We start from the raw sequence: 24,627 nt of genomic DNA on the forward strand, positions 1-24,627 counted from the left end.
ATAAGTTGTCTAGTAAATGTTCATTTCTTCAAGGGGGGAGATGATAATTGTCACGTAATTAGATAGGGACACGGGATAGGGTAAGTGTGCCTGCGTAATCCCCTTTTTGGTATTCTCTGGAGACTGGCCGTGACGTCACAGGACAGTGCAGAGGATGGCTCCGCCCCGTGATCATGATTGGCGGAAGGCGATGGCGGTGGGCCAATAAACGGCTCGATTGAAGTGATGAGGACAGAAGGATAAAAAGGTTCTGTTCGGGGTCGAAAAGGAAAAAGAAGATTACAACCAGAACGATCGTGTTTTTTTGGTGTGGAAGCTGTGGCGGCAGAGAGCGTCCTGGCTGCTGTGCTGAGTCGATCGTGCTCTTGATCGTGTCTGGGAGCCTTGCCGAGCCTCGTGCCTCGCCTCGGTTGGCTCTGGGGTTCTGCTGACTCGGAGTGCGGGGTCGGGCGGCGGGCGGACCTGCCTCCCTCTCCTGCTCGCGGCTTGGCGCCGGAGCTGGTTCCCTGGCGGCTGTGGGCGGACTTGGGCCAGGATCAGGAGGTCGACAGCACCGTGGTTTCTCCTGCCCCCCTGACGAGAGCAAGGCCGGCTCGTCCGACGCCGATCCAGGGACCGTTGCGTTCACACCACGGTCCAGCCTGACCACTAGAAATAGCTACGTTGTGTGTGTGTGTGTGTGTGTGTGTGTGTGTGTGTGTGTGTGTGTGTGTGTGTGTGTGTGTGTGTGTGTGTGTGTGTGTGTGTGTGTGTGTGTGTGTGTGTGTGTGTGTGTGTGTGTGTGTGTGCGCGCTTGGCGCCTTAGAAGGTTTGAGATCTCTATATTCATTGGAATTGTCTGTGTTTTTCCCCCCGTCCGATCCCACACCATCCCGTCGAATCGCCCCGGATCCCTCTTCTTGCCGAGTCTTGTTATTTCTGGTGATAATAAAAATGAATAAACATCATCAACTCAGTGAAAAGTGACTCGTGCCACCTTCCTCGTCCCGTTTGCGGTAGAGCGATTAGAACCGCCATGTTTGGGTTATAAATAAATAAACCGCCTCCATCGTTTTGGCTCATTCTACGTTGGCGGGACTGTTCAAGTCCCGTGGACGTCACATTGGTGTCAGGAGTGGGATGTTCGAACCCCTCTAAATTATATACCAGGATTAAAATCTCGCCACGAATTGGAATATAAAATTACTACAGAAAAGCGCGCGAGCGCGGGAAAATTTTGGCGGGATTTTTCAAATTTAAATTAATTGGCGGCAAACGGGACTTCTGCACCATGGCGGATGTGCAGATGTTTGAGGAGGAAGGCCACGTGTCTGGCAGCGAGTCGGGGGAAGAGGGGAGAGACGGGGGTAGGGTTGGAACCTCCCCCATTCCGAGCGTGGACCGTGCTTCATCGCCCGTAACGGAGCCGGCAGCGCCGGAAACCGGCACGATGACGATCTGGACAATGTTGGAACGTTTAATGAGTGCAATTACAGCACAGGGGGCAAAAATGACGGCACAGGGGGCACAAATGGCAGAAATGACGGCACAAATGGAAAATCAATTCGTGACACAGAGGGCAGACATGACGGCACAGGGGGCACAAATGGCAGAAATGACGGCACAAATGGAAAATCAATTCGTGACACAGAGGGCAGACATGATGGCACAGGGGGCACAAATGGCAGAAATGACGGCACAAATGGAAAATCAGGTAAAAGGTAAAAGGATTGGAGGCTTGTTTGGACGAACAAGATAAAATTATGAGCCAAGATGAAGTCTTGGATAAAGGCCTGGTAGAGCCGTCTTTTGTAAGTAGAGTGTCCAGGTTGGTTGAGGAGCAGCTACAAACTCGCGACGGAGCCTTGGAGGAGGTTGTGCGGGCCCAGAAGATCCTGCGGGAAGAGGTGAATCGGTCCATTCAACGTTTGGAACAGGAGGCAAAATTGACCCATGAGACCCTCACTACAAAACATCTTTGGCCACAGTGGGCTCCGAAATTGGATACGCAGCCACAAGGGTGTTTGATCTCTGGGCTGGATTCGGACAAGGGAGAAACTGAGAAGCGGGCCACCGTAAAAGTGATCCCCCCTGGTAAATTTCGACGGGTCAGGGAGCGTTGAAGCTTTTCTGACGCAATTTGAGTGCATTTCCCGACTAAACGGGTGGAATGAGCAGGAACGTACAGGGAATTTGGTGGCAACGTTGCGGGGACCAGCCGCAGACGTGTTAAACGTGATCGCGGAGGGGATGTTGACCAGCTCCCACATTTGCGAGGCGTTGAGCCGTCGGTTTGGGTTCGCGGCAAACTGTGATCTGGTGCGGGCTCAGCTCCAGCACCGCAGATTAAAGCCGGGTGAGACAGTGCAGGAGCTGGCACAGGACATTTACCAATCAGTCAGGATCGCGTATCGGGACCTTACAGTGGAGGCATGGGACAGACTGGCACTAGAGAAATTTTTAGCTGCTCTTCCTGACCCTGAGGTCCGAGCGCTAGTGGAGTTACAGGATCCACCCACCGTTCACCGAGCGGCCGAGTGCGCGGCCAGGCTGGCCTCGTGGAGTCGGCCGGGTCGGCTTCCAGAGAGGCCATCGGTGACGATCCGACAGGCGGAGATCCAGGATCAGGGAGGGGGGCTGGGAGAAATTGGCATTACCCAAATGTTTCAGGAAATTTGCCAGAAACTGTCAAGTTTGATAAAGGGTAATCCGGTAGTTAGTGCGCCAAAGCGGCGGGGTCCAGCCCAGCCAATAGAGCAATTCGATTATGGCCGAGGGGGTCCGGAACCGGAAGAGACATTTCACCGATACTCACAGGGGCCTTTTATGGGGAGTTGTTTCCGGTGCGGGCGAAGAGGACACATGCAACGATATTGCCGGTACCCGGCGATGGAGGGACACTCCAATAGACTTTTAGACTCGGAGAGGGTGAATCCTCCTGCTGAACCGCCAGGTCTATCCGAGATGCCCTTTCATAGGTCGGGTCCGGAGATCACTGTCAGGGGTCGGGGAGACTAGATCGGGCTGAGCATATAGGGCCATGCTCGGCTGCTGAGATTGTGGCGAAGTGCCCTCCTTTGGTGAAAAAAGTGAATTGTGGAAAAATTGGCATGGGTTTGTAAGTTCTGCTGGGTTTTAGAGTGACAATCGGGACAGTGGGTAATTGGAAACAAAGCGGGCACGAGTGGCTGTCCAATGGCTGGTGCGTGGTGAGAAGTGCTGTGTGAGTTGTTTAAAGTGAAGAAGTGAAACGTATGGTGCACACATTGTTTTTTTATTGGGCATGGTGTGGTAACAGGGAAGGTCATGGTCGGTGAAGTGTTAGAAATGCAGGTGTCACATGTAAGGCCGATGGGGTGGGGGAGTCATGTGGGTTTTGTGGGTGGGGATGATGTGCTTGTCCACAGGGATTGCGGAAGCTCACGGTGAGCGTGAATTGCGACCCCCTTCAAGGAGATTCACCACCTGGTGGCTAATGGTGACAGTGTCTGGAGGCAACTGGGAGAGGGTCTGGTTGGGCGACCAAGGCGGGTAGGACCTTGGCGACCCAGGAAGGCCAGAGGAGCCAGTGAGACCCCTTCCAGAGTGTTGTACGGGATTAGAGCTGATGGCTACCAGGGGGGAGGGAATCAAAGGGAGCGGGGCGGAGAAGCGTCCGGGTTGGACTAAAGCTTACCTGTGGGCATGGTTGCACCTGAGATGCCCCCATCATCTTGTGGTAACCCACCCCACGGCCATGACGGGATTCAGCCTGCATGATTAAAATGAGGACCATGACCTAGAAATGTGATGATGACCATGGTGTGAGTGTTGTGAAGATGTGTGAGTCCCACCCGATCCCGCACAACTTGACAGGTGCAGCAAGGGCATGATGTCCGCATAATTTTGGGGCAAGCAAATTTGAAAATTGGCTCCCCAGGTAACGCTGGGTCTATTAGCATCCACTGGGGGAGGCGGTCAAGTGTAAATATCATGTGAATAGTGTCGTTAAGGCTTAGAGTTGGAATGTAAAGTATAAGTGTTGTGTTTTTGTGGAACCTTTTGTTTCCCCTCCCCAGATCGCTGGAAGAGTGCTGGGCAATAGCGATGATCTAGAAGATGGAGTGCAACTTCGCTCAGTGCTCTCATGAAATTAAAAAAAAAACAAAAAAAAAAAAACGAATGATTGTTTAGGCCAGGATAAGGCCATAAGGGGGTAGTACATTAAGCAGGATAGGTAAGTTAGCTGCGACTCGCTGCCCATTGCCCCTCCTACTTTATTTCGTTAGGTTAATTAGGTGTGAGTCAGTAAGTGTTAAGGCTGGTACGGTAGCGCCTGTGATATACCTTGCAGGAGCTGCGGTACCAGAGGAGGGGCAGTGTTACGTTTGAGGGGGGGGTATGCATTCAAAGGGTAATTAGGATGTTTAATTAGGTATGCCATGCTGTTCGAGTTTACCAGGATCTCGATGTAATAAGTAGCAATTCAGTGGTGATAAGTTGTCCAGTAAATGTTCATTTCTTCAAGGGGGAGATGATAATTGTCACGTAATTAGATAGGGACACGGGATAAGGTAAGTGTGTCTGCGTAAACCCCTTTTTGGTATTCTCTGGAGACTGGCCGTGACGTCACAGGACAGTGCAGCGGATGGCTCCGCCGCGTGATCATGATTGGCGGAAGGCGATGGCGGTGGGCCAATAAACGGCTCGATTGAAGTGACGAGGACAGAAGGATAAAAAGGTTCTGTTCGGGGTCGAAAAGGAAGAAGAAGAAGATTACAACCAGAACGATCGTGTTTTTTTGGTGTGGAAGCTGTGGTGGCAGAGAGCGTCCTGGCTGCTGTGCTGAGTCGATCGTGCTCTTGATCGTGTCTGGGAGCCTTGCCTCGGTTGGCTCTGGGGTTCTGCTGACTCGGAGTGCGGGGTCGGGCGGCGGGCGGACCTGCCTCCCTCTCCTGCTCGCGGCTTGGCGCCGGAGCTGCTTCCCTGGCGGCTGTGGGCGGACTTGGGCCAGGACCAGGAGGTCGACAGCACCGCGGTTTCTCCTGCCCCCCTAACGAGAGCAAGGCCGGCTCGTCCGACGCCGATCCAGGGACCGTTGCGTCCACACCACGGTCCAGCCTGACCACCAGAAATAGCTACGTTTTGTGTGTGTGTGTGTGTGTGTGTGTGTGTGTGTGTGTGTGTGTGTGTGTGTGTGTGTGTGTGTGTGTGTGTGTGTGTGTGTGTGTGTGTGTGTGTGTGTGTGTGTGTGTGCTTGGCGCCTTAGAAGGTTTGAGATCTCTATATTCATTGGAATTGTCTGTGTTTTTCCCCACGTCCGATCCCACACCATCCCGTCGAATCGCCCCGGATCCCTCTTCTTGCTGAGTCTTGTTATTTCTGGTGATAATAAAAACGAATAAACATCATCAACTCAGTGAAAAGTGACTCGTGCCACCTTCCTCGTCCCGTTTGCGGTAGAGCGATTAGAACCGCCATGTTTGGGTTATAAATAAATAAACCGCCTCCATCGTTTCGGCTCATTCTACGTTGGCGGGACTGTTCAAGTCCCGTGGACGTCACAATACATTTATTATATTGCTAGAGCTTGCTAAGGGACCATCTTTTTAGAAAGGTATGCATTGGAGGTGAGGAGGAAATCTAAACTGAGAAAATGAAGAGGGGAGGATGACAAGAACGAGGAAGGAAGCTCGTGGAATGTTGAAGGAGTAGGGAGAGGAGGGAAAGAAGTTCAGTTGGAGACCTTACAAAAGGGAGAGGGGGTAAGGAATGGAAGGCAAGGGGAATGTACTTAGCTTACAAAAAGGGGGCAGTGTGGGGGTGAAAAAAATTCTGCCATTTTGCATATATAATAAACAAAAGGCTAAAACATACAGTAGAACCTGCTGGAACAGTTACGTTTGAAAATAGAAATAAGAGGATTACACTACCGGTCAAAAGTTTTAGAACACATTTTATTACTCTGAAATTAAAGCATTGAACAAATAAACAATTGCAGATAAAAACGAAATTATGGAATCGTTTTGTTGAACAAAATTTGATCTACATTTTTGACTCATCAAAGCAGCCACCGTTTGCAGATATAACAGCCAAACATACTCGTGGCATTCTTCCTACAATGGAAATCAAATATTTTTCGGAAAGTTCTTCCCAACACTGTTGCAGAAGTTCCCACAAATGTGTTGCACTTGTAAGTTGCTTTGCTTTCACCCTTCTGTCCAGTTCATCCCAAACCAGCTCGATGCGGTTTAAGTCAGGAGACTGTACAGGCCATTCCATGATTTGAAGCCTACCCTCTTGTTCTTTCCTTCTAAGGTAGATCTGACATAGCCTGGAGGTATGTTTTGGGTCGTTATCTTGCTGTGGGATGAACCCCTGACCAACTAGGCGTAGAACAGAGGGTATTGCATGGCGCTGCAAATTGCTGTGGTCGCCATTTTGGTTCAGGGTGCCAGTCACTCTGTGCAAGTCACCGACGAGATCCAGCAAAAGAGCCCCAGATCATCACGCTTCCTCCTCCATGTTTGACAGTTGGTGTCACACACTGAGGAATCATCCTTTCACCACTCAACGGTGTACAAAAAACCTGCGTGATGAACCAAAGATTTAAAATTTTGATTCATCGGCCCATAAGACCTTCTTCCACTTTTCAGTAGTCCACTGGTGGTGCTTCATGGCCCAGGCAAGCCTCTTTTTCTTATTTTGCCATCTTAGCAATGGCTTTCTTAATGCCACTCGACCTGTCAAACCTGCAGCTCGAAGTCTTCTCTTTACAGTTGAAACTGAGACTTCCTTACTTCGACCAGTGTTAAGCTGTGCTTGAAGCTGCTGTCCTGTAAGCCGCCTATCACGCAAGTTGTTGACTCTCAGAAACTTGTATTCTTATGTTGTGGCTTTGGGTCTGCCAGATCTCTTCCTGTCAGAGTTTCCTCCAGTTTCCAAGTGCCTTTTGATGGTGTAGGCAACTGTACTCACTGACACCTTGGCTACCTTTGCAATTTCTCTGAAGGAAAGACCTACACTTTAAAGGGTTATCATGTTCTGTCTCTTCCTTTGTTAATTGTCTTGTTCTCGTCATTATGAGAGCAATATATTACTTCCTGCAGTGCAATATTGTCCAAATAATGCTTCAGAGGGTGAAGCAACAAAGTCTGTTCCAACACTGCTTTTACACAGACAGAGGGTTTATAACTAATCAACAAATTTGGGACACCTGGAGGAATTGTTTGCATCAACTTTCAAGGCTTAATTTACTTCTATTGCTGCAGAACAGCTGCAGTTGCTAACCCATTAGTTGTTCCCTGAAAAGGGTTTTTTTAAACAACTTTGAAATTTACATTATTTTTCAGTTTTTGGTAACCTAAACTTTTTTTTTAATCTCTGGCAGTTTACCGCTAAGCTTTGTACCATTTCAGGTTATTCAGGTACCATTGGCCCACTTGAACTGCTTAAATTTCAGTAAGAAAATGAAAAATGGGGGTGTTCGAAAACTTTTGACCGGTAGTGTATATTTGTGCCAATGGACATCACTGCTTTTTCTTTTTGGATGATGGGGAAGAATGAGATCCACATATTATGTCAAGTCAAACTAATGTTGAAAATAAAAGCCTATTTTTCATAACATGTACCCTAAAACACTCACCTGCCTCCCTGTTTGTCAGGATGACTCGATCCACCTTTGTCCGGCACCGACTGCCCTTCCGACAGCTGTACCTTGTGTGCAGCTTGCATCTCGCTCTGCAATTGCAGCACACGCAGTTTGTCGGCCTCGGCGATCTGTGCCATGTGCTCTGCTTCCTCACGCATCTCCAGGACTGCCTGTAACACATGACATTATTCCAAAATATAAGGAGATGCGTTCAGTACGAACACCGTGGTGGAAATAATCTGCTATGGAGTCTATTTACATCTCATACCTGTTTTTTCTGCCAAGTTGTTTTCGTAAGATGTCACAACCGTGATATAATATAGGGGACAATTGAATTGAAACAAACAGATAAAGTTTGATACTAACGACATTTATTTCACCTTTGGTTTACTTCTTAGAGGTGAGATTCGATGATCAATTGCTTTGCTCATGTTAGACAAGCAGAACACTACAATGTGGTGTTGACCTTAAACATTCCTCCATTCAGAACACTGATGTTGCTCACATTAATTCCTCCTTTTTGATCAATTCTTGTCATCAATTGCTTCACCGGATGTAGGAAAATAAACAAAAATTTCTTTGATATTCCAAATTATAAATCACAAGAGGGAAGAGACAGAGATGAGGGAATGTATAAAAATTTTATTACACAAAAAAATTACACAATGTGTATCGATCTACCGAGCAGGGGAAAGGTGTCGACTTTTTTTCCTTTGATCTTTATAGAATTCCATGCCCCTGGGCCAATTGTCCTGAACTTTGCTGTGCCACATTTTTTACACACGTGGAAGGACAATATCACCAAAAAATACATTTCAACTCTTAATCAAATTGAAGTTAAAACATGAAATAACAGCCCTTTGGCCAAGAGGGGCAGAGCTTGGCGAAAGCATCGGCATTTCTGCATTGCCTTCGTAAGTGAATTATAAATACAGTAATATCTCACTTAGCGCTCAGGATGTGGTCCTGGATAAGACAGCATTAATTGAAAATGCGCTAAAAGGGGTCATTCCACCATTGTTTATGTGGAGATGTGTTCCCAACAGTGTTATTTCTTTCACATGAGTGGTATATGAGGACTTCATTGGGGTATCAGTAATAGTGCTAATAATAATAACTAGCCGAAACCCCATCACAGACGGATTCCGCTCATTCAACCACCCTCACCAGCTCACCCACACTCGAGGGACATGGACTGGACAGGGCGTGCTTGCCCCCGCCTACTCATCCCCCGCCCCTGCCCCATTCCCCCCCCCACCTTCAATTTGCTTACCCCCGCCCAAAAATTTAATTACCCTGGCCCCACCCCCGCCTCTTCACTCCCCGCCCCCGTCTCTTGATTCCCCGCCCCACTTGCCCCCGCCCCCTGTCCACCCCCTCACACTCAACTCCGCCTAATTTACCCAAGCCCCCGCCCAATCATCCCCCGCCCCATTCCCCCGTCTCCCGCTTTCAATTTGCTTACCTTGCTCCCCCCCCGCCTCTTCACTCCTCGCCCCCGTCTCAACGAAAAGTGTTTATTCTGCTTCAGAGTTGAAAGTTTGACTATTGCCACTATGTGCGATGCACTCTTACAGGTCCGAAGTTTCTTTCAGTCCAGGTCACAGTACCGAGAAAAACGTGACGCGACTGCCAGGAGGAGCACAAAATTGGTCCTTCAGTATTAATATATCGAAGACACAATGTTTCTTGTTACATTTTTTGTGTCAAATTTACATTCTGAGGTAGTCAGCATGTGCAGAAGAGGGTTTTACATTGCAGACGCTATTTTCGAGGAGTGGAGTTACACCTCTCAGCGGTAACGGTCTGTCGACGACAGACGTAATGACGTCAGCGAATGACCGATGATGTCATGACGTCCTGACGCCTCTCAGCGGTGACATCACACGTCGCCATGGAAACAAATGCAAAACGAAGTGTTTATTCTGCTTCAGAGTTGAAGGTTGACTATTGGCACTATGTGCGATGCACTCTTACAGGTACGAAGTTTCTTTCAGTCCAGGTCACAGTACCGAGAAAAACATGATGCGACCGCTAGGAGGAGCACAAAATTGGTCCTTCAGTATTAATATATAGATAATAATAATACAGATGGTAAACATAATTTTATAAATAAAAATAATATATTTTTATTATAATAACATCAGTAAGTAGGAACAAAAACAAAATATGTACAAATATCAATAAAAATAATCATCAATGAAAAAAAGAACATAAAATTTGTACAAACAGCCGTCGCTCTGACTGTTCCGACATGGCAGCCGTGGGAGAAGGCTCATCCTACAACAAAAAAATGGTGGAGTAAACAGTGCTGGTTGGCTCAGAGTGTGTGTGCATACAACACAAACGATAGCAGTGGGTGCATTCACTCAGCGGTGTTATGAATTTTGTTTTTTTTGGAAAAATTTTCTCCAGGACAAAGAACACCATAACGAATCAGCATTCAATGGGGCAGCATTAAGCAAGGTATTACTGTTGAGCGATTCCTCACTTAACGTTGATTCGGTTAATGTTGTTTCACTATAATGTCGCTGATACAATAAATAACATATTTCCTATTGACATCTTGGCATTCGCGATTACTTTGTTTGCCAATGGACCACAGCGAACTACTTTGTGTCGCATAGACGTGAAGGCATATGGAGATGCTGAACGGTTGTATCACAACATTTTGATGTTGTTTGAAGTGTGATCCAATTCCTTAGAAATAGAAGGCAAAAATGCACAATAAGTGATAGTTGTGAGTCCAGTAGTTAGAAAACAAAAAAGCAGACATCTGCAATCATAGAAGCGATAACCAAGGGTATGCCTTTTTTTTGTATACATTGTCAATGCTCGTATGAGAGCAAACACACAACGCACAGCAAAGGGGGCACAAGACAATAGGGGTGGGAGAGGAAAGGACAAACAGTGGGGAACAGAGACATTAGGAGATCTGCAGAAGGGAGAGGAATGGGGTGGGGAACATGGGGTATACAAGATGGACATTACAGGGACTTTCAGGAAGGAAAGCAGGGAATTTGAAAGAGGTGGGTTTGGGGTGGATTAACGGGGGTAGAAAAGAATGTGGTTTTGGATGGGGGAAGATAAGAGGTGGTGGTGAACGGCTGTTTTGAAGGCCTGGAGGGAAGAATGGGATTGAAGAGAGTATGGGAGTTCATTCCAAAAGTTGGAAAAAAGAGGAATGAAAGAGTGAAGGTGAGCAGCGATTTGTGATTTTGGTCGTTTTACTAGAAGAGGGTCGCTGGTGGACCTTGAGCACCTTGCAGAAATAGGGGGGGGGGAGAGAGACATATCGTAGACAGAGCAGGGGGGGCGAGACCAGAGAGGAGACGGCAGAAGACAGAAAGACCACCAACCAAGCTGCGGTGAGAGAGTGAGAGGCCCAAAGACTCAGCCTCACCGCAGGAGATACGAATGACCCTCAATGCCTTGTTTTACATAGCGTGAAGCCGAGAAAGGTGAGAGGCGGGAGCACCAGCCCAGAGGGGAGAGCAGTACTCCATCAGGCTGCGGACGAAAGCTTTGTATGTGGTCAGGAGCTCAGGTGGGTCGAGGAAGGACTTTGCACAACGGAGGATTCCCAGTCGGCAACTGGCTTTAGAGGCCAGGTTGGAAATGTAGCTTTCCCAGGAAAGATCATGGCAGATCGTGAGACCGAGAAGCTTGAAGGAAAGGACTTCTTCCAGAGGATTGGTGAGAAAGAAGAAACGGTCCTTTCGGAGAGACATAGTGAGAGTATGAGATTTGTCAGGATTTAAAGACATGCTCCACGTGTTGGACCAGTTTGTGATTTTACCCAGATCTGCAGAGAGCGAAGAAACTGCTGCTTGCCAGTCTGAGGGATGACAGATGGTACGGCAGAGGGTGGAGTCATCAGCAAAGAGATAAAGAGGATTTTCCAGAGTCGGAGAGATCATTGATGAAAAGCAGAAAAAGAACAGGGCCGAGAACGCTACCTTGAGGAACTCCAGCCTGGACAGGAACAGGGGATGAAAGAACTCCATTTAGGCCACACGTTGACTGTGGCAGGAGAGGAAGTCTGCGAGCCATGAGTGGAGATGGCCTTGGATACCACAGGAAGAGAGTTTGGCGAGTCAGGCAGGGTGCCAGACCGTGTCAAAAGCACACGATATGTCCAGGGATATGGCTCTGCTTTCATGTCTGGCATTGAGTACCTCCATCCATTGTTGGGAGAGCAGAAGCAGCATATCCAGGGTAGTGACCTTGTCTGAAACCAAATTGATGATCAGAAATCAAGCCATTGGAGAAGAGGAAGGATTTAATGTCTGAAGCGATGATGGATTCCTTAACCTTGCTGATGATTGGGAGAAGGCTGATTGGTCTGTAGTTGCAAGGATCTGTTTTCACACCTTTTTAATGCAGGGTGGTAATGTTTGCTGATTTCCAAGCAGACGGCAGATGACCTTGAGCAATTGAGAGGGTGATTAGAACAGAGAGAGGGTGAGCAAGAGCAGAGGAGCCAGTTTTTAGGACACGTGGGCTGATGCTGTCTGGACCGGTTGCAGAATCTGAGTCGAGGTTTGACAGCAAGCTCTCCACTTTGTCAGAAGAAAAGGACACAGAGTCCAGGGACAGTTGGGTGTGACTGGGTAAGGTGGGTAAAGAAACTGATGCATTTTGGACACAATATTTTGATGCAAACACCGAGTTTAGGCATTCAGCCTTTTCACGTACGGTATCAGTAGTGCGGTCATTTGAGGTAAGGGAGGGGATGGAGGGGGAACAAACACCAGAAACAGATTTGATTAGACGCCACCAGGATTTGGATGAGGGAGAGAGGTTTGAGAGTTCAGACTAGAGATTAGAAAGATGTTGTTTTCTGGCTCTCGTGAGTGTCGACACACACTTGTTCCGAGCTTTATGGAAGGAACTGAAATTACCCTCAGTTGGGTTGGCTTTCAAACCACTGCCTCCCACAACTCTCTCCCACCACTGCCTTACAATTCTTAACCCTCCACAACTGTCGCTTCCTTACCACCAACAAATACAGTTCAGTTCTATGCTGTCCACTCCTACAGGTAATCTTGTGGCTTTCCTGCTTTTGAAATAATGAACCAGCGATGGCCATCCCATTCCTCCCGACCAGCTCAATCAGCTCTTGACTCTCTCTATTCCTCGTTCCCCAACCAAACTGACCAAAACATTTTTCTTCACCAAGCTCAGCAACTACCACATGCATGAAAAAAACTCCACCTCAATGCACAGCATCAACTCCATCTCATCCAATCCCATCATTCTCTGCAGTGAGTCCTTGAAATCCTGCTTCTCCGCTCCAGTCCTTCCCATTTGAGGCCCATATACCAACATAACACACACCATTTGCCTCTGTATCACCAACAATAGCATAACTATCAAGTCAGGTCAGGTATGGGAGTATGCACCGGAGCAGTGCGCTGCTGCGTCCACATTCCAACAGTATTCCAGAGGCCTCCGTCTGGCCATCCCACAGGCAGATGCCTAGCCAATCCCAATCTCCTTGAGATGCTGATCACCCAGCTGCAACCACGAGGCAGGTGGTCGGCCCATTGACCTCCAACACTCACGAGAATCTGGTGAGCAGGGTCAGTATCAGGAAAATGAGCCACATGTCCATACAGCTGCAGATGACACTCACGGACTATGCAGGTAACAAATTTTGAGTGAAACTGCTCTCTGAGCAACCGCTCGTTGGACACAAAGTCTGACCAGTGACAGCGAAGTATTGTACGAGGTCTCTTCGGATAATTCAGTCTCTTCGAGGAATTCATTTTCCGTCTCAGATCCCTGGTCAAAGTCAAAGTCTCACATCTGTAGAGCAAGATTGGAAGCACCAAGGACATGAAGACTTAAACTTTCGTCCTCCTGCACAGGTACCGACAGTGCCACACCCCTGATACAGTGAACCATGACTCCCCAGGCCCAACCCAGACATCGATTGACCTCTGGCTCACAGCCAGCAGAGACATGACTATCACTGCCAATGGTTCCTTGTGTGTGTATTGGTGTAATGAGTACCAGTTCCAGTGTGTGTACTGGTAGAGGGGCACTGCATCAGCGACACAGTTATGCTTCAGGAAATGATAGCTACCCCGGCAGCTAAGCTGCCATACGACCACCACCAATGCCAAGGGAAGTGAAATTCTCCGTGACCTCAACACCCTCACCACAAACAGGTACAAACAAGATAGCAGCATCCAAGATGTCATTGAAAGCCTGCATCTTAGCTTTTACCCAGGAAACCCATAATCCCAGCGGCTCCGACTCCTCATTCAGCACCTCGCGGGCCCCCAAAAGGATATCTCGAGTCTCCACAAAGATGACTGCATCATCTGTGAAATCAAGGTCAGAGATCTTGCCATTCCAAAACAATGCACCGCAGCTTGATCTCTCCGACATCCTCCCCAGAATCCAGTCCATACAAGTGCTGAAAAGTGTGGGGGCCGGTACACACTCCTGATGAACTCCAGGAACAACTGGAAATAACTCGGAGATGGTCTCATCACATCTCACAGCACTCTCAGTACCAGAGTTTAGTTCAGACTAATCAGTTTTGGTGGCACCCCGCGAAGACCAAGAATCCTCCAGAAGGCATCCCGATGCACTGAATCAATCGCTTTGCAGAGATCAACAAAGGCTGCAAGCAGCCCCTGCAAAAACTCTCATCTGCGTTCGGTGAGTACCCGAAGAGCAAGGATACAGTCAATCGTTGACCTCTTTTGGTGTAAAGTCTGACTGCTCTGGGCACTGGTGCTCAAGCAGATGGCGGCGAACCCTATCAAGAATTATATCTGAGCAAAGACCTTGCCCGGTACTGAGAGCAGCGTCACCCCTCGGTAGTTGTTGCAGTCCTGGCGATCACCCTTCCCTTTCCAGAGAGGGCCAACAAGGCCCCTCTTCCAGGCATTTGGGATGATGCCTGTGTTCCAGGCAGAGCACAGAACTGCATGCAACAACATGAGCACAGCATTTCCAGAAGCCTTGAGAGTTCAGCATCCATGTCACAGATCCCTGGAGCTTTACCCCATTTCAACCAGTTCGCCGCAGCCTGTGTTTCCACAAACGAAGGTGGACCACAGTTGATTGAAGGGTCAGCAATTGGGATAGCAACACCCCTGACATCCAACTCAACAGCTCGTGGACCAGCCTGGTACAGCCGCTCAAAGTAACCGGCCCAGCGGGCCTTCATTTCTGACTCCTCTGTCAAGAGCCCACCACCTTACGCTCTAAATGCGGTACGAAGGACGGGCTTGGAGGAACACAATCCGCGAATTCCTCGGTAAGTAGGACGAGAATCACATGACCACAGGTGATGCTCGACCCCCTCACAGATTTTTCGCACATTGACCTCCTTGTGCACCCTCAGCGCACGTACAATTTTACGCCTCAACTCCCTTAACAGCTCAGCTCTGCCATTAAGGCTGGCCCTGCAAACGATGGTCAATGGTATCCAGTGTCCCTTGAGAGACAAAATCCTTCTTTTCGCCCGATGGTGAGTTCCAAAACATCAAACCGGCAACATCAAGAATGCTGGTCTTGAAGGCACTCCACAACTCTTCAGGATTCCCCAAAGCACCCAGACCCCACAAATCCCCACTCAGCCTGTTCGCAAACTCCTCAGCTACCATCTCATCTTTGAGCTTGCCAACATACAGCCTAAGATGGGATGGTGGCATTATACTGGATTTAAGCTGCAATTTCAGATTTGCTACGACAAGCCTGTGGTTGGTATTGAGGAACTGAGCACTCTGGTAGATTCTGCAGTTCTGAATTATCCTCCCTTGACCATCAATGAGCACATGGTCAATCTCCTTTGCCACACCACCAGCGTTGGAATACCAAGTCCAGCGATGAGCCTGTGGGTACTGAAACCATGAACCAGCCACCCTAAGTCCATGACTTCTTGCCTAGTCAAGGAACTTAATGCTATTCTGGTTCACAGTTGCAGACTCATGGGGACCAACACATGTCTCATAACCACCCCTATCAGTGCCAGTCGATGCATTTAAATCCCCCAAGACAAGAAGAGTATCTCACCTGGGGCACTGATCAACCACAGACTCGATCGACCGTGGCATAGAATGCATCCTTCACAGTGAGATCACTCGCCTCAATCGGAGCATATGCAGAGACCAAGGAAACGACACCGAAGGAATGATGAATCCTTTGTCTCATAATATGCTCGTTGACCGGTGTTACCTCAATTATCATTAGAGTCAGCTTATTGGACACAGCTACAGAAACTCCTTGGGCACGGTAACCATCAGAGCGACCAGACCAATAGTAGATGTAACCACCCGCCATGATCTCACCACGATCCGGTCACCGAACCTCAGAGAGTGCTGCAATACCGATGTTCAAACGCTTGAGCTCAGATGATAACAGAGACAGGTGATCATCCTCTCTTCGGGAAAGGACGTACGAGGCACCCACCCAAAAGGGACCGCCTCAGGTTAACCCAAGGAGACCGCCGTCTAGTAGACGACACCTCAACACCACCCCGACACACACTATCGCAGTCTGACCCGTGAAGGTTACCCCGTGGTTTTCCTCCTATTATCAAAGAGTGGGGGTCCCGAAGGCTTTGTCCCAATCGCGTCATCCGGTGAGCTGCCCTGCGGAGGGCAGCTGCACAGGAGGTACTGCCATGGAGTGTGTTTTCAATTTTCTTTCCGTTTTTCTTGTGTTTTGTGGAGTGAAGGGTTTTATGGTGCCAGAATGCAAATCCTGCCACGAACCTCCTAAAAATAAAAAATAAAAACTAACTCAACTGCAGGAGGACATCCGCAGACACTGTTGGGCACTATATAGGGATGGCCATTGGCTCACAAGGAGCTCCTCTGCCCTCTGACAGGTTTTGTTTTTAATCCTGCTGGGTGTCCATATGATACACCCTCCTCACCAGAAAACCTGGTGGGGTGTACGGTTTAGTTGCCAACAATCCGACCATGAAACAGGTTCCTTTCCATTTGTCCTCCTGCACACACAACACTTCCAACCTCCTCTGTATCATTTGCATCATCTCCACCAACTTGACCCCCCCCTTCCCCCATTGATCCCACATTCAAACTACCTCGCCGGCGGATCTCACTTTTAAACCACTGCCCGCTTGGCAGAGCTAGTACCATCTTGATGAATTTGGGATATTCAGGTCATCAATCAGCAATGCTGCTTGGGTTGACCTGCTGGACCTACAACACTCGCTTGTTGTCCTTTTCCTGTGTGCATATCTACATAGCGGATTTCCCAAAATTTATTGATGAGAAGAAACTGTGCTCCAAAGTTTAGTGTTAACACTGTGGCAATTAGAAGTTGAAACAATAAATGTTGACACCAAGGTACACTGCTCGCACGATATTATATGGTAGGGGTTAAGGGTCAAATCACTTTGTCTTGTCTGTGAAAGTTAGAGGATCCTCCCACCATAAATTGTACTTCCACTGGGACTTTATGCTTCCTATGTAAAGAGGTGTTTCTCATCATAAAATTTTCAATTCTAATTTACAAAATAACTCAGTCCCCAACCTTTTGGGTGGAATGAGGAATTTATCTGTGTAATCTGCAAGTGTAAATATGAAAGCGTTTTTGAAATATCACGTGCAAAAGCCAAATTTCCGAGATTGTTGCCAAGGCAACAGAATTCAGCCAATCGCCGCTGTGATCTCATCATGTTGTGATAATGCCATGAGGAATAGATATCTGCCAGAAGAAAGCTAAATGTTCAAAGGTTTTTGAAATAATGCGAACACAAAAGTACATGGACAGATGATCGGTCGGTCGGTCGGACGGAGATAATTTTACACAACGCCATGATCTCTACTCGACCTTGGCGGAGGGGCGGTGGACAAAAATATCATATCTCAACCAGGCCACAATGTGTTTCACACCGAATACCTACTATGAAATGGCTGACACATTTTGAACGAGCCAAGTCCTTCAGCAAATCACATACTTTGGGTTTTGCACTAACCACTATCTTTGGGTTTAAGATCAACAAAAGCCAAACCACCATCGATCGTTTTACTCACATGGGCCTATCACTTAAACCTATGCAAGTGGAATAAAGATTTTAATCGGGAATAGAAAATCCAAACACAGTTAAGAATCATATTTTTTGAAAGGATAATCCTGAGATGATGTGTCACCTGTTCAAGCAATCGTTTTTCCTCTCTGAGCTGCTGCACTTCAGAGGAAGCTTCCTGTCGGACGTTTAATGCTTCCGCATCCCGAGCAGCCGCAAGCACCTCCACCGCATCCCTGGAAGATAATGATCAGCAACCATTGGTGAGTGCTCAAAGCAAAAGGAATGCATCGAGATGCAGTGCTAACACCAACACCAACACAGGTGCAATGAGAAACAGCAAGGTGGCCTCATTATTCACAAATGTACATGTGATTGTGCCAGACCTAAATTTTGGGTGCTTGCTATAGTTAAGCAAATATGTCATGATTTTTATGTGGATATCCCACCTCCCCCTCCCACAAAGAAAACTTTAACCACAATGAGAATACTTTAATTACAGCCTTAAACTTCCAAACAAGCAGAGAAGGCTCGAAGCTGCCATGTCTTGTCTATTCTTGCCGTCCCCCAAAAAAATGCAGCACGAACCATACTTTTAAAATGCCGTAGCTGACGCACCTTTCGTGGGCATGGAAGCAATTACAAAGCGCTCTGCCAGAAACCCAGACAGGAAAGGCATTTACAAGTCTCCGCGCTTGACGCCTTGGCTGGAATTGTTATGAAGCGCAATAACGAAAAAACGAGCAGCAATCGGCACTACTCACAGTGTCTGTCAGCCAAGCACGCGCGCACACTTCCATCTATCATCAAATTACTCACACGACAACCGACGAGATGGCTTCATTCCTTGTAGGAAATTAGCACGAATGCACTATTTCACATTTGTAAATCTTGGCGGCAAAGAACTGCACGGCCCAAGTACTGCATTCCTCATGTGTGGGAGCCCTGTTGCGGACAGGCACTCTCTTGGGTATGCTTACGATCAAAGTCATTACAGGAGCCTTTATCGAAGAACTTCAGCACCAAAGGGGAAAAACAATGCAGATCTGCAGTGCAGGCCAACTTTAAAATGTCTGATGTGAGTGTACAAACATTTTGGACGGTTCGTAATGCCCCAAAGATCTAAACTATAGTCGATCTGATGTCGTTTGTGGCAAATGTAATAAATTAGTCGAGCCATGTGGGTTTACTTAAAGGGTCAAACGCATTACCATTGAGCGACGACTGATCAAAGTACAGCTGACATGAAACAGACCATCCCTGCCAATCGCTCAATCACGGCTAGGAGATTAAGAATTTGTTTCCATGTGGCATGCGGCGGTGATCCCAGGCCACAGGTAGGTGCGAGCTCGCCTTCCACGCAGAGATAATCGCGATCAATTTGCGAGGCCATCACTTCTTGTTTGAATGCGCACAACACAACCACAGATAAGGCGAAACACAAGGCATGTGCTGTCCCAATACATTATGAAGAATAATTTGCTAACATGTGTTGTTTAAAAAAAAGAAAGCTTTTTGTCCTTCAGTTGTGCACATTTTTATACTTAAAAGCAATTATCTTAAGCTCTCCATGTGCAATTGTTCCCCGACGTGTATGTAGAGTCACATGTGGAGACGATTTAAAAGAGCTGATTAAATACATTAAATTACCTATAGCATCCCAAGAGGTCAGCTGTTGCACACTTATATTACAGCACATTACTGTAACTCTCAATTTCTCTGTTCCGGACTCAATGAGCCGTGCGAGGGTTAAGACGAGTTCTGGCATATGTCAGTGCACTCAAAAGAGAGGCCTCTGTCAAATGCAAACCTCACAGTAAGGCAACGGCGAGCCAGCTGTAGTCGTAGAGTAATCAGATATACACACAGCAGCTCAGGCAGCATGGGTTAGGGAAGGATGTGGAGAAACGTGTACCCTTACTGAAGCAAGCCATGTACGTTTAAATTCACCTTTCATATACCTTAGTAGATGTGCGCGGTTTTATGAATCGGAGAGAGAGAGCGAGAGCGAGAGCGAGAGCGAGAGCGAGAGAGAGAGAGAGAGACGTGGTTTTTTTTCCAGTTTTGCTCCACAATATTCTTCACTTGTAGACCAGCTCATGAGCAGAAAAAAAATAACCTTCCAGAAAATTTAATCAAAATATTTTTTAAAGTGATCAAAGGCTCGTCGAGGTGCTCATACCTTCACCATATGGAGTACTAGATCATCAAGAAATATAAAAACAACATGCACTTTAAAATAAATATCAAGACCTGAGCAGGCAAATCAACAGTACATGGGATTTGAACGTTGAATCTCAGCATCACAAGCCATGTCCTCAGATGGGAGTAATAGCAGTATTAAGATTTAAAAAGGAAACCCCAAGATGTACTGTGCAAAGGTAGAAAATAATAATTTCTCTTATACTGAGAGCCACCTACAGATGCAGCAGAATCTTCTCTTCTCCACCAGGTGCAACGACCAATGTTTAACGAGATAGAAGGTCTCAGATAACTATATCACCTGGCAGTACCTCCTTTATCACCACCAAGTGATAAAGGAGGAACCACAAATCAAAGGCAAGAAATTATACTTACACACAACATAACTCAGCAGAGATAAACAATGTCCTTGTATTTTGTAACAAGTTACAAAAAAACAAACAAAGAAGGCCAACGACATTACGGCAATAAACCTGAGACAGAAAGACAGACAGAGCCTGTACCAACTGAACAGATTTAATTAACAGAAAATGAAAACCCGAGTTGAGAAAATTCGAAACAAGTAAAAATCGAGAATGTTCTCAAAGTCTCAAAGCATGAACATGCAATTAAATAACACGAGTGAACTGTCAAAAACACTTACGAAGCTTTCAGCAAAAGCTCCTTCTTCTCCTTCAGCTCCCGCCGAAGGCTTTCCGCCTCCACCTTGAGCTCAATGTTCTAGGGGGAAAACAGGGGCACAAAAGGCTCGGACTCGAAGGCCCGTGTGACACGACGAACGTGATGGCGGAACGGTGCCAAGCCAAGATGGCACAGGACGCTCCATTTCAAAAGTTTACTCTATTTAAAGCACAGCAGCTGTTGTCCTGCTGTCAACCAGAAGACACGAGCATCAGATACAGGAGACAGCGATCCATAAAGGGACAACAGATCGGACTGCACCCCTCCAAACAAAACCTTTCGGCACTCATGGCCATTCCGGCGATGGCAGGGACAGGCAAATGTCGCACAGCTGCCTTTGCGTGCAGGAAATGTTCACACCCAAATTACATACATAATTTTCTTGGATTCTAGGAGCCTGTGGTAAACAAGTACATCAGGCAATGCGAAAGGAGGCCAAGAAAAAGGGGACTTTCGAGATTTAATAAGGGAATGGATAATTCAAAGATGACCTGCATTCTTAGCATCTTCACTCAAGGGAATGCCAGGACCTCAAATATTCGGCCGTACCAATCATTCCAGGTTTCTGTTGGTGGTAAAACAAGAAAGAAAGGGTTCCAAATTTTTTTTTTAAATCCCCATCGATAACAATTGTTGGATGTGCAGAGTTTTCAAAATGAGTGCCCAGAATAGCAACTAACACAAAAACAACATGTGTCAGCAATTTTGCATCATTAGAAACATAGCAAATAGTGAGGAATTAACTTTCTTTGCCAAGATAATTCATCAGTCGATATTGCAACGGGCCATACTCACCAATTCATTTTAGATCTGCGTCAACAAGCAGACCGAGCGTTGGATGTTACAGGAATGGGGAGAAAGCCAATAAAACTAATCCAGCACTTTGGATTACAAGTACAAGGCCCAGATGGATAACCAACCCAGAGGTTTCGAGGATCATACAGGGCAGACGTTCACCAAAGGCGAGATGAGGAAAGTTACCCTTTCGAAAGCAGGCAACAATTAGAGGCACAGGGTCCATTAATTCACAGCAAACGCATGGGTGCATGCGGGGCAAGGCCGGAACGCATTTCATCCCCACTGGAGCTATCGACGGGATTGGAGCAAGATCCAGTACACTTTTGATGAATTGCCTTAATGCCTCTCCTTCATGTTCAAACGATGTATATGAGCACCCTCATCAATCAGTCCCTGTTAGAGCAACTATGCTGTCAACAGCAAAAAAAAAGTCCAGGGTTTTACGGTAGCATTACACCAGACCTCACTCATAACACTTGTGGGAAACATTTCCAGTGGAGGGCCGAAGCTCAAACCTTGATATTATTAACCTTTGACTCAAACACCACAACACCAGGCTTAAATTGCAAGAGAACTCGTTATAAAAGTAAGAATGGCATCATGTGATTATAACACGAGGGATTCCGTTTGGTTCTTTAACACCTCGCTCATCTACCCATTTCGTGAGCGGACATGCCATGACCCCCCCCCCCCACACCTTCCTCACCGTTCTGTAGACATCCTGCAAGTCCTCCTCACAGCCACGTTGCACTCGCTCCTCGAGGAAGTAAATGCGCAGCTTGAGGCTGAAGTTCTCCTTCTTGAGGTCAGCAATTTGCTGGGTGAGGGAACGTGAACAGAATGACATATCGTGGATTGTGGGACCGCCATCACAGGGCACACTCCACACACCTGAGCACCTGGCCTCGCCGTCGCTCTGCCGATGACGATAGCATGCCCAACGACGTTCTCGAGTCAATGTGCTACTTGCCAATGTGCCGTGCCACCTCGGTAGACGATGTTTATTTTAATCGCACAGCATGGGAGAAACTGAAGCTGCCCTTTAGTAGGTGGGTCATGTTTCGGCACATTTGATAAACAAGCGTGTGACCATAAGCTTTGTGGCAAGTGCAAGCACAATTGGAAACCAAGAATAACTGATAAATAATGGTGTCATTCAGAATTTGGTGTTTACTGAAGGGCAAATAAATTGCATTAATAATTCAAGCATACGTTCAAGAACTAGATTCAATCATACTCATCAACTAACAATCTTATGTATATACTCAAAACTTTCAAGTAACAAGTTCGAATATAAAACCTGCATCAATAAAAGGATGTTTCCCATCTCTCTCACCACTTCGGGCATCATCACAAACCTCGTAGACATACATAACATTGCCTTACAATTCAGGTTGACGCATCAAAATTTTTTTCCAACTTTTGTTCCATTGGGCCCTCCCTGTCAAAAGTCGACCTTTGTCGAAGTGTTTGCCGTGCCAGATGACGTCACAAAATTCCGATAGGTGGCGCTTCAAGCCCAACCATCACAGCACTGTTGTGGTCTCCATTCATTCCGTTCATTGTGGGTTGGTGTTGTTATTGTTGTTGTTTGGCCCTACCGTCCTATCAAACACCATTCCATTCCATCAGACTGGGCATCCTCCGTTGATCCAAGTCTTTCCTTGAAAATCAGAACTACTCACAGTCTGCAAGGTCAACTTTGTCTGTAGCTCAATGGAGTACAGCTCTCCACTAGGGGCTGGTGCCTCAACTTTACATCTGTCTCTCCTGGATTCTGTGGAATGTAAAGCTCTCAACATTATTAGAATCTCCCATGATTCGGCCAAGACACACGGTCTGTTGCTTCACATTGCAAGCAGGTCGGTGTTGTCTGTTTTTTTACCACCTCGTCTCCAATATTTCTCCCTCTGCTCTCTGTCCTCTGACCCTCCTTATGTACTCCAAGACACGTACTCTTCCAGTAATTCTCTCCTGGTTAAATTTCCAAAATGCAGGCTGACTGCACAACTCAACTCTTTTAATCCTCACTTCTCGTCTGTGGAAGCACCTTCCAGAGGCTGTTCTGCGTCACTCTTCCCTCCAGGGCATCAAGTAAGCAGTACAGCACCATCTCTCGTCATCCCTTATCCTACCCCATGATCTTTATTACTTCCTTTAACCTTTCCTAACCCAACCATCTTACTTGCTAGTTTAAGTGTTTCCTCCACCCACCCCACCCCAACCCCTCTCCTCTTATCCTGCTTATTCATTCCCATGATGTTTGTCCCACTGTCAGGTCTCCCTTGCTCTTCCATAAGCCTCACTCCTGTAAAAAGCGAAAAAAAAAAGATCACCCATCCTTGAAAGCTATATCCGCTCATTCTTTAAAAAGAAAAGGAAAAAGAAACAGCACGACTACAATGTTCATTATACGTTTTACTTCTTAAGTAAGAAATTATGACTGTTCAGCAATAATTTATAGGGCTGTTTAAGACCGTATCACTTCCTGCCTGAGCGACCCTGTTTACAGCAGAAACTGAAGGATGACTCACACACGTGATCAGGAGAAATACCGAGAATAGGGAACACTAGAAACAAGCAGACCTGAAACGTGATGCAAACAAACAACCCGAATGAAAAAGATGGGAGGAGAAAAACAACAAGAAGAAGAATACAGAAACTTGCGTTTTATTATAATTATAAAACATTTCAATACAAATGCCATTAATTATAACACTATAGGGACAAACAATGAAATGCTGATTGAAAGACGGGGATGTGACCAAGATGTCCGACAGACACTCATGCATGTTAAGAATCTCAAAGTAAATACGCCATCAACTTCAGCAAATAAGATTACACTGGAAAAGACCGCGTTGCCGGGTCAAAGATTCCGAGTCCAAGTCCACCCATCATGTGCCTGAGACCAGTAAAACTGGGCCTCAGGCCCAGCATTACTGATGCAGATGTTAAGCCACATCAACATCACAGCTTTCATGGAAGATATTCAACATTTTTGTGAAATGGCCAAAATATTGCCAAAACCTGAACAAACACACAAGTCTTTCTTAAATCTTTCTTGAATACAAATGTAGTTGTACGTATTTATTACTCAGCAAGTCTGAACAAGTTTAATATTGACACACGATGCTGTTCTTCCCCGGCACCGCAAATAATTAAACAACAACTGGAGCACTATTTTTAAAGGACCAAAAGTCACTTCACCGAATGGGCTTCGAGCAAGGCACCTTGTCCCCGACAGAGCAGTTTCAAGTTCCCTTCATACACTAAGCTGCACCGTTTCAAAGCCCACGATAATCTTCTGCAATGAGAT

At 46.8% G+C, this 24,627-nt stretch overlaps 1 protein-coding gene and 1 long non-coding RNA gene across 7 annotated transcripts in view; one reads left to right on the plus strand and one right to left on the minus strand.

The window, feature by feature from the left end:
- LOC147026615 (uncharacterized) overlaps positions 1 to 24,627 on the minus strand; it is a 189,900-nt gene that overhangs the window by 103,678 nt on the left and 61,595 nt on the right. The window contains exons 4-7 of the mRNA XM_085882207.1: positions 22,018 to 22,128; positions 20,476 to 20,552; positions 17,755 to 17,866; positions 7,604 to 7,779 (exon numbers count right to left, since the gene is read on the minus strand). Coding sequence (XP_085738333.1) covers positions 7,604 to 7,779; positions 17,755 to 17,866; positions 20,476 to 20,552; positions 22,018 to 22,128 — 476 coding nt within the window. The remainder of the gene's footprint in view (positions 1 to 7,603; positions 7,780 to 17,754; positions 17,867 to 20,475; positions 20,553 to 22,017; positions 22,129 to 24,627) is intronic.
- The window catches only part of LOC147026616 (uncharacterized), a 176,309-nt gene continuing 174,726 nt past the window's right edge, over positions 23,045 to 24,627 (plus strand). For 5 of the 6 annotated variants that reach the window (XR_015058416.1, XR_015058426.1, XR_015058432.1 and 2 more), the window contains exon 1: positions 23,161 to 23,405. This is a non-coding gene — a long non-coding RNA (uncharacterized LOC147026616). Of the gene's footprint in view, positions 23,406 to 24,627 lie in introns of all 6 variants that reach the window. The other variant, XR_015058431.1, reaches the window with a different exon arrangement.

This window comes from Eptatretus burgeri, chromosome 5 (genome assembly GCF_056783735.1).
Source record: "Eptatretus burgeri isolate ZD-2024b chromosome 5, Ebu_testis_v1, whole genome shotgun sequence".
Taxonomy (NCBI): Eukaryota; Metazoa; Chordata; class Myxini; order Myxiniformes; family Myxinidae; genus Eptatretus; species Eptatretus burgeri.